Source organism: Bos mutus, chromosome 21, assembly GCF_027580195.1.
Source record: "Bos mutus isolate GX-2022 chromosome 21, NWIPB_WYAK_1.1, whole genome shotgun sequence".
NCBI lineage: Eukaryota > Metazoa > Chordata > Mammalia > Artiodactyla > Bovidae > Bos > Bos mutus.
Genome location: NC_091637.1, coordinates 21,061,929 through 21,081,343, shown reverse-complemented (window position 1 = coordinate 21,081,343; position 19,415 = coordinate 21,061,929). Strand labels below are relative to the sequence as shown.

Here is a 19,415-nt window from a genome sequence, read left to right as displayed (position 1 = left end):
GTATGTTTTTATGTTTTGCTGCAGAAATATTAATAGGCTTGATTATAGGATATTGCCTGCTCGGGGTGTTATGTACTATATGGTATGTTCGGGTATTATCTTTTCAAAATCTGGCCAATTCTGAATTATGAAGCCTTTCTGACCCCCAAGGGTTTTAAATAAGGAATCATGAAACTATGTTTTGTAGTTTTTATAGAATCCCACAGCCCTTCCTTCAGTGACTCTGGATTGGGGCCCTTAATAATCTTTTGCCCTAACCAGTAGTGTATATAGGTGACTTTCTTAGCATGGGAGGTTTGGAAAATAGAGCCTCTTGCTGAATTCCTGACTGCCGATCCACGAGCTGACCACAGTCACTTCTTAAAAGCTAGTTTTTCTATCCTTAGCTTCTCTGACTCTACTTCCTTAAATCTGTCTTTGGAATAAAAAGACTTTTTCGTCTTTTCAAAAAATAATATAAAACAAGCGGTTTGGCTTTGACAAAGTCATTTCCTCTCTCTGAGACTAAGTTTCATCACCTACAAAATGAGGGTTCAGGTTAAATGTCATTGAATAGCCTGTAATTATCAAGGGCTATGTATTGTACAAAAGTAAGTCCTAGAGGAGTTTCGATGCTGTTGGCTGGTGTGTGCCGTGAATGTGATGGAATTTAAGCTGAATGGTTGTGAAGCCCAAATGAAATAATTTATGTGGAAAGTTCTGAAAATGATGTTGTCATATGAATGTAATGTGTTTTAGCAAACAAAGCGGAGCAGGATTCTTTGGGTGGGTTGAGCGGCTGTACTGGGATGTGCTGATGGGGTAATTATTACACGGTTTGAAAGGCGGTCTCTGGGACTTCCCTGGGGTTCAGTGGCTAAGACTCTGCACTCCCAGTGTAGGGGACCTGGGTTCGATCCCTGGTCAGGGAACTAGATCACACATGCCACAACTAAGACCCAGTACAGCCAAAAAAATAAATAAAAATTTAAAAGAAGTGTGTGAACTTCAGGTACCCTAATAGTACTACTTGAAACTTTAAAATTGATACTGCTCTCGGTTGCTTTCCTCGGTTGGGCTAACTATGGATCTGATCTCTTCTCTTGTTCTTACAGCTCTATTATCAAGTCCTAAATTTTGGAATGATTGTCTCCTCGGCACTAATGATCTGGAAGGGGTTAATGGTCATAACTGGAAGTGAAAGTCCAATTGTAGTGGTGCTCAGGTAACAATTAATTTTTCTTTTCAAGACATGGAGTTGCATGGCATAACTTGGGAGAGAAACTGAGATGTTGAATAACGGATATATCATTCCTTTAGACATTACTGTTTCCCAGAAGAGGGCCTGGAAGAAAATTTGTTTTTCTTTCTCAGTTGTGAGAAATTCTCAATTTTGTCAGGAGCTTTCCATTCAGATCCCAAAGGGCTCATGACTTTTCCATGAAATGTTTACCATATGAGCTTTATTTTTGGCACATCTGTTAAGAAAGTGTTTCAGTATAGTTTATTTTCCCGAAATCCTTCTGTCTTCTTATGTTTTTTACTTTAGTCTATCAGGGCTGATGGTGGTTTAGTTGCTCAGTCGTGTCCGACTCTTTGTGACCCCATGGACTGTAGCCTGCCAGGCTCCTCTGTCCATGGGATTTTCCAGGCAAGAATACTGGAGTGAGTTGCCATTTTCTTCTCCAATCAGGGCTGATACTTAGTTGTTAATTTACAAGATCATATATCATCTTCATACATTAAGACTTCTTCTGCAGCATGTTCTCAGTGTCAGTACAGAAGCCTCACTAATTATTTCCATGTTTCATGCTGACCTTTAAATATCACTTCTAAATAGACTTCAGGAATTTTGAATGTATTAATGCCATCTCTTAAAGTGACAAATAGTACTGATTTTTCCTTCCCTATCCTTGTACTCATATTCTTAATGATTTTAAAAACTTAATTTAGTAACTCATTTTTGGAGAATTAACACTTGGTTATTTAATTGAATCATTATAATTTGGTCTTATTTGAATCTTAATTATGTAAACTGTCTCAAGTATTTTCTGGGGATAATAGAGTATAAATATAAAATAAATTGAATCATTAACATTACCTACAGTCTAGATAATAGTACATTAGTCTCAACAAGAAGAATTCGACTCTGACTGTCTTACTAGGCTATACTTCCAGCAGTTAAGTGGTTGGAAGCACTGGGTCTCCAGTGTCTTCCTCCTCCCTTGCTAACACTCACACGCACACCCTCGGTCTGTCTTTATTACTAATCAAATGCAATTGTGATTTTAAAGATCCAGTGAAACGTCTGGATTTTATTATCTTGGAAAACACTTAATGTATTGTTCTAGGAGTATGGAGACTTGGGTCTTTAGCTCTTTCATTGTCTTTCCTACAACCTTGGGGAAGTCTCTTACAGACTGAATCATAGCTTCCTCATCTAGAAAATGAAGGCTAGACAGAGATGTTCCAGGTCTAAAATTGTGTGGCCCTAACTAAGTTCATGGACAGTTTTGAATTCAGTGAGCGTTCAAACGCTAATGGAAGGAGAAGCCACACTAATTGTCGCTTTGGGGAAAAGCTGTAGAGAGAAGGCCCAGGGAGGCTTCTTTTGGACATTCCTCTGGGATTATTTCAGATTGAGTTCCATTCAGTGGAGATGCTTAAGGACAGTCTAATTACCTTTAAACTGGAATGATGGAGTGAATAGGGGATTGTACTAAATACCTGCTCCACACTTTGGTGGTCCTGAAAATATCAGCTGGGATTTAAAAGGCATGTTTGGATAAGTTTTTGTTAGCTAGGTTATTCATATATTGAACTTTTCTGATTGTCAACGTGGAGTAAAAAAAAAAATGAAAAGAGACCAGGTCAAGAGAGCATCTGGTCAAGACTGGTGGGAGTAGTCATTAGAGAAAAGGTAGCTTACGTGATTTTATGAAACTTCAAGGAATATAATTTTTACCTAGATCCAAATGTACCTCCAAGGACTCAGGCCACCTGAAAATCCACTTTTAGGACTTTTGTGAAACTATTGGGAATAAAGACAAATACTTATTATTTATTTTATTTACTGAAGTTTCAGGGAACATTCAAAACTGATTTTGTTTTCCCCCTTTGTGACACTGAAGTCAGTTTTATTTTTATTTATATATAAATATGTTTATGCTGCATGGCTTTCAGGATCTTGGTTCCCTGACGGAGGATTGAACCTAGGCCCCCCACAGTGGAAGAGTCCAAACCATGGACCTCCAGGAAATTCCCCAGTTCAATTTATGTAAATTATGTATGACCTCTTACAAAACTGATTGATGATGTATTATATTTAAAAGTATAGTTTGATCAGATAATAAATTGTAAGAAGTCTACTAATTATTTAATTCTTTAAAAGTTTCTTTAATAATTATTTCCTTAATAATCCTTTTCACTACATGCTTTTTATCTGTTTTGAATTGCCATCTATATCTGGATTCTTAAATCTTTTTTTTTCCTCATCCAACTTTATCCCCTGAATCTACACTCTTGTTTTCATCCTACGCTAACATCTCTACCTAGATGTTGACCAGGCACTTGACACTCCACCAATAAAAGTGAAATTCATCTTCTTTTCCCAAAAACCTGTTCTTCTTCCTCCTAGTTCTGTGACTGTCACGACCGACCATCTGCTCAGTTGCCAGTGTTAAAAACCTAAGAGTCATTCTTGTTCCCCTTCTGTCATAATCCAATTGACCATCGGATTGTTATTTTCCCTCCCTCTATTCTGCCCTTTTATAGCTGTCCTCCCTGCTGCTGTTCTATTTCAGGCCCTCATCATTTCCTGCTTCGGCTATTGTAGTGAACTTTAAAAAAAATGCTTTTATAATAAAAATTTAAAAACACTTAATATATTTTCATTATATGAAATTTTGAAAACACAAAAAATCTAGATAAAACTATGTCACCTATAGTTCTGGGATATAATCACTATTAACATTTTAGTCTCTTTTTCATGTATGTTATTTCTTACATAATTGAGGTAACTCTACATGTATTCTTTTTCAGTCTTTTCCCCTTATCATTTTCCAGTGTGCATGTTTTAATAATACTTAATAATTGCCAAGTATTCAGTTGTAGATAATACCCTGGACAAGTGGTCTCCCAATTTACCTTCTCATCTTTTCCATATATTCATGACTCCAATAAATATTTGAATGTCTTCTGTAAACTCTGTAGCTTCTGAAGTGATTTTTTTTTTAAGTGCAAATGTGATCATGATAACTCCCCGCTTAAAGTTCTGAAGTATCTCAGAGGCAATTTAAGCACAGTGAGAGTAGACTCCCTTGGTTTAATTCCCTCTTTTATAATTTTTTTTTTTTTAACTAATAACTCTAGGCCAGTCTAAGCCTCAGTCTTCTTATCTATAAAGTTAGGATAATTATAGTACCTACATCGTAGAATTGTTCTGAAGATTGTTTGAAATAAACACCACTTAGAATTAGCACTTTGTATATAAGTGCTCAATAAAGCTGAGTCATTGAACCAGAACAACTCAACTTTTATCTGTTTTATTTATATAATTTTCAAGCAAGGTTTTATTTGAACCAAGGATGTCACTGATTTTTTAAAAAAATCAACCAAAATAAAAACTTGAAAATTTCATGTCTAGAATACCTTCTATAATGTTTTCACCAAACATGTGTTTCATCTTTTGTCTGAACACCTTCCAAGAAAGGGAATTGATTGCCCCATGAGGAAGCTTAACAGAAGTTTTAAGAATAAACATTGTGCTGAAAAATCCATATTTCTGGTGAGCCCCCAAATTTGCTCATGTTTGAATCACCTGGGATCTTTACAGAATATTGGTTTGATGCCTACTTCTCATCCTCAGACATTCTGATTTAAGTGGTTTGAGACAAGACCTGGGCATGGGGATTTTTAAGTTTCTCTGATGATTCTTGTGTGCAACAGAGTTTGGGAGCCACTGCTATACTCCCTTATATATAGAGGACCAGAGTCTTCAAACAGAAGTGTTTGAACCTTGTCATTGTTCTTGTGTTGAATTTTATTCCTTGTCTATCCATTTTTTCCTTATTAAACTTATGCTATGCTAAGTCGCTTCAGTCGTGTCCGACTCTGTGCGACCCCATAGACGGCAGCCCACCAGGCTCCGCCATCTCTGGGATCCTCCAGGCAAGAATACTGGAGTGGGTTGCCATTTCCTTCTCCAATGCATGAAAGTGAAAAGTGAAAGGGAAGTCTCTCACTCGTGTCCGACTCCTAGCGACCCCATGGACTGCAGCCTACCAGGCTCCTCTGTCCATGGGATTTTCCAGGCAAGAGTGCTGGAGTGGGGTGCAGTTATTGACAATTAGAGCTTGAGTTTCTAAAATACTGATGCACTATTTCATTATAGAAAGAAAAGTTTCATCAAGTAGTGCAAATATCTTAGGACCGTTGAAGGACTTGGTATAAGGTAGAACAGGTGAAAGGTAAGAAGACACTCTAAAAGTTTGTAACCACTAAGTACCATGAAATTGAATTTCTTTGCTCGTTTTTGAAATTCTTAGGCAAAAATCTCTGCTTTTGTCCTTGGTTTTCTTTCTTGTTTTTCTTTTTTAAATAAATCAGTTGATAGCACTAGCATTATCTCTGTAGCTGACTGTCCTTGACTTGATGAGCTGTTTTTCCTCCTTGTTGGATTGAAACCATAAGGTCATCTTGCTCTGTATCTTTATAAATGGCAGAAGAAGATGATCTGGTTCTCATTTGAATACTTGAATATCTTTAGTGTTTTCAGATGGAGAATAAGGGCAGGGATTATAAAGTTCATTCTTTTATATTCTGTTTTGAAATTTTAAAAGGTTAAGGAATTAGTAACATTGCCCTTTTCAAAATGTAAGTTCTTTTGAATAGTAATGGTTGAAATGGAACTAGTTAACTAAAGGAAACCTTTAGTATAACTAATTAGTATAAAGAAACCTTTTTTGGAGGACAGTACACATGTATGTTGATACATTTGTTAAGGTATTAAGTATATTACAAAGGTGATAACTTTTGTTGAATATCTAACTTTGAAAATAAATTTAATCTCAGACATTCTTTTGTTGTTATATTCTTTTTTCCCTCCCAGTGGCAGCATGGAACCTGCATTTCATAGAGGAGATCTTCTCTTTCTAACAAATCGAGTTGAAGATCCCATACGAGTGGGAGAAATTGTTGTTTTTAGGATAGAAGGAAGAGAGATTCCTATAGTTCACCGAGTCTTGAAGATTCATGAAAAGTATGTGCAAACTATATCTTCTCTATTTTAAAATATGTTTATGTTTTAGTTTTTGCAGTATATCATTTTGATAGCCCAAAGATTTAAGAAAGGGTGGGGAACTCCTAGGTCCTTCTTCCAGTCCATTTTTATGAACTTCTTTTGGTGACATTTGGAAAACTAAATACTTACTAATTCATCTATTTCCCTGAGGGCTTTTCTGGAGGTTTTTCTTGGATCTTTTCTACTTCCCAACCAGATCAGTGACCCTGTATATCATCCCAGAAAAAAACATCACATAAAGATTGATCCCAAACAAGGATCTTCTTATATAATGGGTGAGGTAGCCTTAATCTTTCAAAAGTAAACCTTTAAGGCAATCTCACAGACATTTTAAGAATAAATTTATCAACTTTTTCAAAATTCCAAAGAAAACTTTTGAAATCTGAAATTATTTATTCTTGTAAATATAGACTTGGATTTTAGAATTGAAAAGAACATATGTAAGACCTTTAGAATTCAGTGGAGGTGGAGGAGGGGTATAACAATGAGCAAAAGCTGTCACGTCTCAGGTCTCAGTTTCCCTGTCTGTGATAGAAAGAAGTTCAGGAAGATGAGCTCTGGGTTCTTAGCCTGTGCTCCCTGTGCAACTACATATTCTCACCCCGTCCCTTCCAAATCTATAACATTCCTAGTTAGAAGGGAAGGAAGGAAAGAAATGGAGGAAAAGGGAGTTCCTGGAGAACATATTAGAGGGAGGTAAAGCAGTGGGAGTGATGTAGGTTCTTGAGTATGAGGAAGCCCTAAATAAATTCTGCCTCATTCTTAAACCCTCTCAAGTAGTTTATATTCTCCACTTACAATAGAGGGAACCATCCCCTGTTCCTTTTTGAAGATCATTGTAAACATTCTAGCTTAGAAGAGTTTTTTCTTCATTGATGAAATAAAGATCTGACTGTTCTTCTCTTTCTATACCTCAGTATATTGAGAGATTATAACTTTTTGAAAATATTTTATTTATTTGGCTACACTGGGCTTTAGTTGTAGCATGTGGGATCTAGTTCCCTGAGCAGGGATGGAACCCAGACCCCCTGCATTGCGAACACGGAGTCTTAGCCCCTGGACCACCAGGGGAGTCCCAAGATTATAATTTTTAAATGGCATTCTATTAGTGACTTGGAAGGAAGAACTTAGTTGTTTTTTTTTTTTTTTTTAAAGAATCATGAAGGTTTATTCAGTACAGGTAGTGTTTTCCAAATTCTCAAAGTGTATTTGTGTTTTTTGTTCTCAGCACTGCCTTTTGTGAACATATCAGGACCAACTTTCCCCCAGATTTATCAGAGAAAATCAGACCCTGCTTTGGATAGAGCAGAAGTTGTACATTTTTATATGTGATCCTTTGAACTGGAGTTTTTTATTTTAAAAAAGTTATCTTGCGTCGGAGGTTCAAGAGGGAGGGGGCATACGTATACCTATGGCTGATTCGTGTTGATATATGGCAGAAACCAACACAGTGTTATAAAGCGGTTATCCTCCAATTAAACAGAAATGCAATTTTTTAAAAAAGAACTAAGGGCATAAAGCATGTGGAAACCCTTCTTGATTAAGCAACTGAAGACAAAATCCTGAGGAAACAAATTAAAGAGCTTAGAAATACAAAAGTCATAGGAAGATTAGGGATTATCATGGAATCTATAAAGGCTGCGTTAAACATTGTGGAAATTATGTTTCAGAACTAAAGTTGAGAATTAAAAAAAAAAACAGAGATGTGCATGCAGGTAAGGTTGTATGTACTGTCATTTCAATTCAATTCAGTCTCTCAGTCATGTCTGACTCTGTGACCCAATGGACTGCAGTACGCCATGCTTCCCTGTCTGTCGCCAACTCCTGGAGTTTGCTCAAACTCATGTCCATCGAGTCAGTGATGCCATCCAAACATCTCTGTCGACCCCTTCTCTTCCTGCCTTCAATCTTTCCCGCATCAGGGTCTTTTCTAATGAGTCAGTTCTTTGCATCAGGTGGCCAAAGTATTGGAGTTCCAGCTTCAGCATCAGTCCTTCCGATGAATATTCAGGACTGATTTCCTTTAGGATTGGCTGGTTGGATCTCCTTGCAGTCCAGGGCACTCTCAAGAGTCTTCTTCAACACTATAGTTCAAAAACATCATTCTTCAGCACTCAGCTTTCTTTGTAGTCCAACTCTCACATCCATACATGACTACTAGGAAAACCATCGCTTTGACTAGTCAGACCTTTGTTGGCAAAGTAATGTTTCTGCTTTTTAATATGCTGTATAGGTTGGTCATAGCTTTTCTTCCAAGGAGCAAGCGTCTTTTCATTTCATGGCTGCAGTCACCATCTGCAGTGATTCTGAAGCCCCCAAAAATAAAGTCTCTCATTGTTTCCACTGTTTCCCATCTGTTTGCCATGAAGTGATGGGATGGGATGCCATGATCTTAGTTTTCTGAATGTTGAGTTTTAAGGCAACTTTTTCACTTCCTCTTTCACTTTCATTAAGAGGCTCTTTAGTTCTTCACTTTCTGCCGTAAGGGTGGTATCATCTGTGTATCTGAGGTTATTGCTATTTCTCCTAGCAATCTTGATTCCAGCTTGTGCTTCATCCAGCCCAGCATTTCACATGATGTACTCTGCATATAAGTTAAATAAGCAAGGTGACAATATACAGTCTTAACATACTTCTTTCCCAATTTGGAACCAGTCTGTTGTTCCATGTCTAGTTCTAACTGTTGCTTCTTGACCTGCATACAGATTTCTCAGAAGGCAGGTTAGGTGGTCTGGTATTCCCATCTCTTTCAGAATTTTCCACAATTTGTCACCCACACAGTCAAAGGCTTTGGTGTAGTTGATAAAGCAGAAGTAGATGTTTTTCTCAACTCTTGCTTTTTCGATGATCCAGTGGATGTTGGCAATTTGATCTTTGCTTCCTATGACTTTTCTAAATCCATCTTGAACATCTGGAAGTTCATGGTTCACATACTGCTGAAGCCTGGCTTGGAGAATTTTGAGCATTACTTTGCTAGCGTGTGAGATGAGTGCAATTGTGCAGTAGTTTGAACATTCTTTGGCCTTGCCTTTTTTGGGGATTGGAATGAAAGCTGTGGCAATATGTACTGTGGCAAACAGCAAAAAACATCTTCCTTAAATCCTTCTCTTTCCCTCACCTGTTTCTTGTCTTCCATTTTCTTCCAAAATGGATGCATTAGGAAAGAGGAGAGAGTGAAGTTGGTTTTTTAATTTAAAAGGTGAAAGTGAAGTCGCTGAATCTTCCCAACCCAGGGATCGAACCTGGGTCTCCCGCATTAGAGGCAGACGCTTTAACCTCTGAGCCACAAGGGAAACCTGGTGAAAGGTAGCTATTAAATGTTATCAGTTGACTGAATTCTCTTGGATAGCTCTTTGTATTAGCCTGTGAGCAATTCTTAATACATTTTCCCTACTTATACTTTATCTTATTTTATAGCCTACTCTAATATGTATTTAGTAAGTTCAGCCTGTAGGTAGTATTATAATTTGATGATATTGAATACTGACATGTGATAAAGAGTTTAGAAGAATTTGCCATGGGGGTGACTTAGTCCTTACTCTGCATTTTCATGATGGTCTCTTGCAACTCACTATCCCCACCCCCTACACACCTGTTTTCTTTTACCCTCCAGGATTTTTCAAACATTCTTTCACTTACTGAGTTGTCAGCTACAGGGTTTTTTTCTCTGTATATATTTGCATTTTTTCTAATTGGAATCTCATTTTTAATGATACTGTTTGCACTTGAATGTTTTTAGTGTCTGCAACACCTCCAATTTAGTTCTATCTGCTGATGATTTAGTGTCTAGTGAGCCAGTTTCTGCCTTAGAATCTAAGAAGGTATTAGTCTGTAGGAGCTGAAGCTGTTTTTCTTCTTTCTAGTCAAACTGTTAACTCAAACTCACTTGAGTTAGTTTTAAGATAGTCTTTGTCAACTGTAAATTTCAATTAATTTTAAGATTACTAGAAGCCACCTGGTTCTTTAGTATCATTATTATTATTATTTAATTTATTTCATTTGTATGTGTATGTGCTTAGTTGCTCAGTCATGTCCGACTCTTTGCGACCCCATGGACTTCAGCCTGCCAAGCTCCTCTGTCCTTGGGGATCCTCCAGGCAAGGATACTAGAGTGGATTGCCATGCCCTCCTCCAAGGGATCTTCGCAACCAAGAAATCGAACCCAGGTCTCCCGCGTTGCAGGCGGATTCTTTACCATCTGAGCCACCAGGGAAGCCTGGTTCTTTAGTATTATTAAACTAATAATTGTCTAATCAAGTAAGGTGATGTTTATATAGACCCTGGCTTGTAAAAGTAATATACGTTTGTTGGAGAAAAAACTTAAAACCCCATAGATAGCTGCAGTTCACACCTTGGTCTATCATTTTAGACCCTGCTTAGTATTTTTTTTTTTTTCAATTTTTCTTTTAATATGAGAATTTCTAGCATTCACAAAAGTAGACAAAACAGTATAATGAACTTCCATGTACCAATCACCTAGTTCCAATAAGCTATAAGTAGCAGCAGTTCAGTCAGTTTTGTTGCTCAGTCATGTCCAACTCTTTGCGACCCCATGGACTGCAGCACACCAGGCTTCCCTGTCCATCACCAACTCCTGGAGCCTACTCAAACTCATGTGCATTGTGTCAGTGATGCCATCCAAACATCTCATCCTCTGTCATCCCCTTCTCCTGCCTTCAGTCTTTCTCAGCATCAGGGTCTTTTTCAGTGAGTTGGTTCTCTGCATCAGGTGGCCAAAGTATTGGAGTTTCAGCTTTAGCATTAGTCCTTCCAATTAATAGTCAAGACTAATTTCCTTTAGGATGGGCTGGTTGGATCTCCTTGCAGACCAGGGGACTCTCAGGAGTCTTCTCCAACACTACAGTTCAAAAGCATCAATTCTTCAGTGCTCAGCTTTCTTTGTAGTCCAACTCTCACATCCATACATGACTACTGGAAAAACTGTAGCCTTGACTAGATGGACCTTTGTTGGCAAAGTAATGTCTCTGCTGTGTAGGTTGGTCATAGCTTTTCTTCCAAGGAGCAAGTGTCTTTTAATTTCATAGCTGCAGTCACCATCTGCAGTAGATTTTGGAGCCCGTAGAAATAAAGTCTCCCACTGTTTCCATTGTTTTCCCATCTATTTGCCATGAAGTATGGGACTTGATGCCATGATCCTAGTTTTCTGAATGTTGAGTTTTAAGCCAACTTTTTCACTGTCCTCTTTCATTTCCATCAAGAGGCTCTTTAGTTCTTCTTCACTTTCTGCCATAAGGATAGTGTCATCTGTGTATCTGAGGTTATTGATATTTCTCCCGGCAAGCTTGATTCCAGATAATTAGCATGCTTACACCTAAAAAAATGAACAAATGTTTCTTTGAATTATTAAGTTTCCAATCTTTGTTCACATTTCTAATTGTGTCTTAACTTTTTTCAGCAATTTGTTTGAATCCAGATTTAAAGGACGTCCTCAGTTGCATGTGGTTAATACAGCTTTATGTCTTTTATTTAATCTGTAAATTCCTTCTCCAACTTTCTTTGTTTCTTGCGATTTATAAAGAAACTGGGTCATTCTGCAGTTTCCCGTTGTCTTCATTTTGCAGATTATATCCTGTAGGATAGTTTAATGTTTTCCTTTGCTGTTGGTATTTCCAGAAAGTTGGTGGTTTGTGTTTATTATAAAAATAAAAATATAAAAAATTATTTTGTGCATGCTATTTTTTAGTATTTTTTCACTTAATAAAATTTGTATGCTCTTCTAATGTCATTAAATGTTCTTCTATATCATTATCCTTAATGCTTGTATGGATTTCAACTCCTGTTAGCCTTTTAGCTTGTTTTCAGTTTTTTCCTGTTATAAACAACACAGCTGTGAACATCTTTTGGCTAAATAATTATTTTGATATTGGGAATGAAGATAAAATACCACAGTTCCATAGGAATTTTCAGTTATCATGAGCAAATTTCGTACTTTCGGATGGCATGAAGGTATTTGATGACTTGGGTTTCCCTTACTCTTTTAAGGCAAAATGGACATATCAAGTTTTTAACCAAAGGAGATAATAATGCGGTTGATGACCGAGGCCTCTATAAACAAGGACAACATTGGTTAGAGAAAAAAGATGTCGTGGGAAGAGCAAGGGGGTAAGTATAGAGGGGAGATTTATGACACATTGGCTATCTCGTTTGTATTGGCTAGTCATACACAATTGAATATAATGGTTTGGTCGTGTTTTGGTCAAATCATCTTGTGTCTTTTGAAAACGTACGCTTCTTAAAACACATCTGTAACTTCTACTGCTCCAGGGGGGAGAATGTGGACTGCTGAAAAAGAACAGAATATTAGTGGTGAGGATGAATTAGAGTGACAGTTTAAAAAATTCATTTGTTTAATTCATTTGTGAAATGTTTTTGTGCACCTCCCGTGTACTCTGATGTCTATTCTGTGCTAGGCTGTAGGGATCCAGAGTGATATTAATCCTCCTTCTTAAAACTCACGTTTCGTAAGTATTCACTGAGTCAGCAACTCAAAGTGTTCATCTAGATTAATTTCATCACGATAATGTATTCCATACTGTTTTATTTCTAGTTGTGAAATTACTGAGGTCAAATGAAATTTTAAAGTTATATTAAGCCTGTTTATTTCAGATTTTATCAGGAGAACAGATGAGTGGAGGACAGGAATTGTAAGTTATTGGTATGAGGAAGTATGGGATTATTACTACTTTCATGTTATTAATAGTATTAACAATAACTCACATTTACTAGGGCTTACTATGTGCCAGAGACTCATCCTGAGTGCTTTCTTGACACGAATTACCTCATTTTAACCTCAGAACAACCCTAATATTTCCATTCTACAGATGAGGAAACAGACGTGTGAGGTTGCCTATCTAAGATCACACTGATACTAAAGGTGGCTGGCTGACTCCAGAACCCACTGTTTTAACCATCACCCACAAATTACTGGTTAACACTTGAGATGGGCAGCACTTGTTCTCACTCTTTAGATGCCTGTGGTACTCTCCTCCACTGTCAGGACATCTGCTCCTTCTAACCTAGAACAGACGCCGTGGGTTCAGTGGTCCCATGAGCCAATGGTGGAACTGATGAACCGTGTTCCCGTAAAGAAATAATTTCAAGTTGTTAAGTAAAAGTAACAGTGTAAGAGATGTTCAGTTTGGGGCTAAAGACAATGGGTCAGAAAACGCACCAATATGTTTTGTCGTCAGCAGAGCTGGATTTTGTGTACACCTCAAGTTCAAGGGAACTTGATTTCCTAGGATGGAGGCAAACATACTTCTGTAATTCAAATTAGATACATCAGGGCTTCAGAGAAGGCATAGTCCCCACTTCCCTCTGTTCCCAAGGTGCTGGTAATATCAACTTCTTTGAGTCTTTTTGCTTTTCCTTTAATTGGAAATGTACAGATTCTTATAGAAACACGAGGAAATAACAGACATCAAAAAGCAAAGTCCCTTCTCTCCTTTTCACTCCCTCCCTAAATATTTAATTTTTTGGTTCATGTTCTTTTAATCTTTATGTATAAAAATTCAGATCTTAATATGTAAGTGTGTATACAGACATAAACATATTTTGTGTATGGGGAAAGAATGGTCACGCTGCTTATAACCTCTTTTTTATCCCCCAATATTACTAGTATCTACAGATCAAAAGACTTATTTCCATATCATCAAAGTTGTATGCTACTCCACTGTGTGGAAAGACCACATTTTTATGTAGCCAACCTCCTATTTGTTCAATGCCTTCGATTCTTTTCTGTTTTTAAATTGTGAGCGATGTTAATGAGGAATATCCCTCTTACATGTCTCAGTGGCTCTGCCCAGTGCCTTTTTTTTTTGCCCAGTGCCTTTTTCACAGTAAATTTTTAGAAGTGGAGTAACCTGGTGAAACATGAGCGTATTTTAAGGCTTTTGGCTGTTTTACTCTACAGTTTTATTTATACTCCCACCAGTATGACAGAGGGTCCCTTTATCTAGATCTTGATTCTCAGGTGTTTCATGCTGCTCTGTCTGTTCACTCTGGCCCCGTTTGGGGTGAAAAAATGCATCATCCCATGAAAAGGTGGAGAAACCAGGCTTTCTTTTTTTCAAGTAGCTTGTCATTCTGAAGAATTTTTCTTTTTTTAATCCGTAACTGTATACAGTGTCATATCTAAAATCCCGACATTGAAAGTTATAGAACTTTTTCTTGCTTTTAATTAAAAAAATGTTATAATTAAAAAAATGTTACAGTCTGGAACTCTCTGAATTAAGTAACCTTCCCTGAAGTGTAAGCACCGGGGATGTGAGCAGCAGGAGCACAGCTTCAAGTGTACAAATTCACTTTCTGTTGATCCTGTCACCACTTAACCCTGACACATAATGGGGCACATCGCCTCCTTTTGTGGAAATTGCGTTTATAAAACACTAAACTACATTTCAGAGTCAGACTGTACCCAACCTTGGAACTGGTTTTTTTTTTTTCTCAAACAGCTGCACACTGAAGCCTAAGGCACTAAATAAAAACAAGTTTAAAACATTTTTTATTGAGCTATAATTCACATATATTGGGATATAAAATTTATCATTTTAAAGTGTACAGTACAGTGGGTCTTATTATATTCAGAAAGTTGTAAAACCATCACCACTATTTAATTCCAGAACATTTCCACACCCCAAAAAGAAAACTGGGTATTCATTTGCAGTCACTCCTTGTCCCCTTTTCCTTGCAGCCCCTGGCAACCACTCATCTACTTTCTGTCTCTATGGATTGCCTGTTCTGGACATGCTGTATAAACAGAATCTTACAATATATGTTTGTTTGTTTTTAAATATGTGGTCTTTTATGTCTGGCTGCTTTCACCTAGCATAACGTTTTCAAGGTTCATTCATGTTATAGCATGTAATAAAACAATTTTAGAAAGTGAAACTAATACTGGACCTACTAAGAATGGGGGTGATTCTTTCTAACTTCAGGTAGTTGAAAAACACAAGCGAAGCTGTTAGTTTCAGAAGGGTAGAAAGCAACAGAAAAGGAGAAAGCCTGGCAGAAGATCAGGAAATAGGAAAATATTGACAATGATAAAGAGAATAAAAATAAAGGAAGGAACAGAGTAAGTGAGCTCTCTGTTGACTGAAATCAGGTTTATAGAGGAGGCTTTCAAAATACTTTTTACTTAACTTGAAACAGATCATTCCGGGATGATGGAAACAGTGATCCTTCTTAAGTCAGCTACTAGGGTCCAGACTTCCCAGGCATAGACCTTTCTTGACATTTGACTGATTATTTTCACCCAAAACATCAGCGCATGGTTCTTCTTTTTCCTTCTGAGGCTCCTTTCATAGCAGCACCTTGGATACCGAGACCTCCGGGGAATATGTATTTACCCATACTCTGCCTTCTAGATGTTAACTTGCTACACTGGTGGTGTTGAAGTTGGCTTTGTGAGTGCCATTTTTTTTAAACTTACTTTAAACGTCCGCTTATTATCAACTCTGCTTCAGCAGAGTTTATCTGAGTTCAGTAGGAAAAAAGTGCAAATGATTTGAATTTAAGACGACTGATGATAGCAGCTCTTGTCTGTCCATGGAGGGAATCAGTGGTACAGATAACGAAATTTTCGTTTGACTTTGGACTGCCTGTCATATTCTGGCAACCTTATATTTTGCTTCTGTTACTTTTAAAGATCAGGTTGCTTCTATTTCACTTATGATAAGCAAGGTAAAACCACCTTTAGGGGAAAAAAATATTTCCACTGATAACCTGTAAGCAGACTGTGTAATCATTGGTTCTTTGAGCATAGATATCATTGTATGGAGGTGACAGTGAAAGTCTCTACCCATGAGAATGGCTGCTGATTGTTCATCAGGCCAGAATTAGCAGCCTGATAATTGTTTTCATGGAAGTCATAGATGCTTTTATGACTTAATCTTCATTTTACTGAAAGGCATTTGCCTTTATATTCTTAAATTAGATCATTTTTCTTCTGAAAGACTAGAAACTGTTGCTTATATGAAATGTTATAAATGAGACAAAAGAAATAGAGTTGTTGCATTAAAAAGAAAAAATGTGTATTAAAAATATAGAAAACCTTTATCTACCCTGCTAGAGCTTTAGCAAGTCAATTCTGTAGTGACTGTTCAGTTCTTAGAGGTTCCAGGGGTCGAAACTAAAGCATGGGCCCTCAAAGAGGAAGTTACTGTCACTACACACCTGTTCCATACATCTCACTGGCTAAAGCTGTGCTTCTTGTACTTAAATGTGCAGAAGTGTGATTTGGGCCTGACCTTCTGGAGGTACACTGACTCAGTAAACCTGGGAAGATAGAGCATCATAACAAGCTGTCCAAGTGATTGTCACAACAGAGGTGTAGGTTTTGAGAAACATCAGCTTACAGGAATGGGAATTTGGGGGAGGAGGAGAGATGGGTCTGGATGGTACTGCCAGAAGGGAGAAGGGTAGGATGGGGGTGGGGACAGGAAGCAGGAAGTAAGAGGAGTTCTCAAAAGGAAGTAAAATGCACCCCAGACAAAACTTGTATTTCTCAAGACTGCCTGAGCCTTTGATGGTGGAGGTGTTATATAGGAGGTCATTTCTGTTTGTGCACCTTTGATGTGTGCAACACTTGTGAGTGCCCTGAATAAAAATATCTGAGATACTTTGAAGTAGGCAAAGATCAGCCTCCCTTCTCTAGGACAAGCTCTAGGATGGTATCCCCAGTCCACTCTGGAATCCAACAGGAGCAGAGGAAGAAAAAGAAAGTTGTACATTTCTAATAGCTGTTTCCTCCCACATCTCTCTCCCCTGAATTTTTATGTTGAAAAGTCTTTTGTTTTGAGGGGAGAATCGAAGTCCTGGGAGGAGATGAGATTCCCCAGGTAAAGAGAAAAGACGAGGCCAGGACATCCCAACCTTCAGTCTGGCAGTCTTTGCTGGAAGCCTGCTGTGTGCCGTGTATATCGTGTTTGGCTTTGAAGATACAGTGGGGAGCAAATTGGCACTGTTTTTGCCCCTGGAGAGCTTAGCGTCTAGTAGGGAAGACAGATACTCTCCAGCTAGTTAGGCAGCTAATTCTGTAATTAAACTTCTGATGAAGATTTCTGAGAAAATATATGAGGTGCTATGAGATTATTTAATACGTGGTTTTTACCTAGTTTGAGGGCATAAACTTTAGGGATGACAGGAAAGCAAGAACTAGTGAAAAATTAAAAAACAGGTGTTGCAGCCAAGAGGTAGGTGGAGGTGGAGGAAGAGACTGATGTGTTAACGGAACCCAAGGAGAAAGGTTTCATGGGCAGATTTCTGGTCATCAAAAGTCAAATGCTGCAGAGATGAAAAGGAAGACAGGCACTGAGACGGGTCTTCTGCAGACAGTGAAAGTGAAAGTTGCTTCAGTCATGTCCTACTCTTTGCGACCCCATGGACTATCTTTGCGACCCCATGGACTATACAGTCCATGGAATTCTCCAGGCCAGAATACTGGAGTGAGTAGTCGTATTCTTTCCCTTCTCCAGGGGATCTTCCCAACCCAGGGATTGAACCCAGGTCTCCCGCATTGCAGGCAAATTGTTTACCAACTGAGCTACCTGGGGTTTAGACTACTCCAAAAGAAGTTTCAGGATTAAGAGAGCCCAAGCCAGATTACACATGGTTGTAAAAGGAGAGAGTGGTAAAATCTTAAGTACTGTAATAGAGCTGTTACACTCACTTTGGGGACACTTAACATGAAGTGCCTTGTAAAGCTCTGGCTGTGTTTGCCTGGTCTCCCCAGCTAGACTGACAGCTTTCCCAAGGTGATAACAACAAGCCCAGCCCCTGACACTGAATTAGCATGTGACATTAGGGCCACCAACTAGGGGTCAGAAACCTCAGATCTGATACTGGTTCTACCGTGTACCTTGGGCATGAGCAACTGTTTCCTCATCTATAAAATGGTGATATCGCTAACTTCCCTATCACATGGGCTGTTGAAAGAGTCTAATAGAACAGTATATACAAGTGGACTTTGTCAGCCGAAAATCAGTATTCAATGGAAGATAGAACTGAGAATGTTCCATAAATGATAATAGCTACTTAGAAAGTTCTGTGATGCTCAATCTCTTGTGTGTTTGTTTGTTTAGATTTGTTCCTTATATTGGGATTGTGACGATCCTCATGAATGACTATCCTAAATTTAAGGTAAGATCTGGTACTTTGCGTTTCATGAGTTTTGGAAACTGTTAAATGGATTACAGTTAAAAGATGAAAGGCCAGTTGGATGCTTTAGTGATTTATCATGGTCCCAAAGGCCAGTTAATTAACTGAGGCTTTGTGAACTTTTCCAAGCTTCTCTGACTTGTGCTTCTGTGTTTATTTTCCAGTACGCTGTGCTCTTTTTGCTGGGTTTATTTGTGCTGGTCCATCGTGAGTAAGAAGTCTACCTTGCTGTTCCTGGAAGATGCGGTCCTTTTTGTTACTGAATGTTGGGAGTAGCTGCCGATCTGTGGTTGGTGGAGTGGAGAGCACATCGGCGCTTCCTGGTCGGGCTGGTTTGCATTCGTTTATGTTTCCACGCCAGAGTGCGTGTGGGCGGGTGTGTGCGCACCACCACGTGCATTCGAGGGGACTTTCCGTCACAGATTTTCATATGTTGTCACTGTCACACTTCGCATTTTTGTACATCAGTGAATTTTTTATATTAAAAGGTTGAGCCAAAGCCCCCAGTGTTTGTATTTTGAAGCCAAGCTTCACTTCTAAAGTGCCTACAGAATTCTGTAAATGAAAATACAGCTCTGCCCGAGTTTGAAACTGCCATCCCTCCTTCTCATGGGAATGGCATATACTGAGGTGGTCGTAGTCTTTCACTTTTCAAAATTTTAAATAAAAGACTTTGCATATCGAAACCCCTTATCCCTGACTTGTGTTTGTTGGGAAAGCGTTTGAAATTTGCTTTCCTGTGCTGGTTCTTAGCGCCCCTTGGGGAGGTAAAGGCTTTGATGGGAACAGTTCTTCAGCCAAGAAGGTTGTCCTAATGCTGACAATTGGTTTTTGTCTGCTTGTTTTTGTTTTTGTGAAGAAGAAGAAGTAGGATCTCTTAGTCATAAAATTGACTCTTTACGAGGGTGTGGCTCAGATGTGTATTAGCCCAGCTGGTTGCTGAGAGGTTCAGTGACTC

General features: G+C 38.3%; 1 protein-coding gene across 1 annotated transcript in view; it reads left to right on the top strand.

Moving 5' to 3' along the window:
* The window catches only part of SEC11A (SEC11 homolog A, signal peptidase complex subunit), a 33,210-nt gene extending 14,060 nt beyond the window's left edge, over nucleotides 1–19,150 (top strand). Inside the window, exons 2-6 of the mRNA XM_005887149.3 lie at nucleotides 1,095–1,204; nucleotides 6,089–6,238; nucleotides 12,284–12,403; nucleotides 18,382–18,439; nucleotides 18,622–19,150. Coding sequence (XP_005887211.1) covers nucleotides 1,095–1,204; nucleotides 6,089–6,238; nucleotides 12,284–12,403; nucleotides 18,382–18,439; nucleotides 18,622–18,672 — 489 coding nt within the window. The 3' untranslated portion in view covers nucleotides 18,673–19,150. The remainder of the gene's footprint in view (nucleotides 1–1,094; nucleotides 1,205–6,088; nucleotides 6,239–12,283; nucleotides 12,404–18,381; nucleotides 18,440–18,621) is intronic.
* Nucleotides 19,151–19,415: the final 265 nt, after the last annotated feature.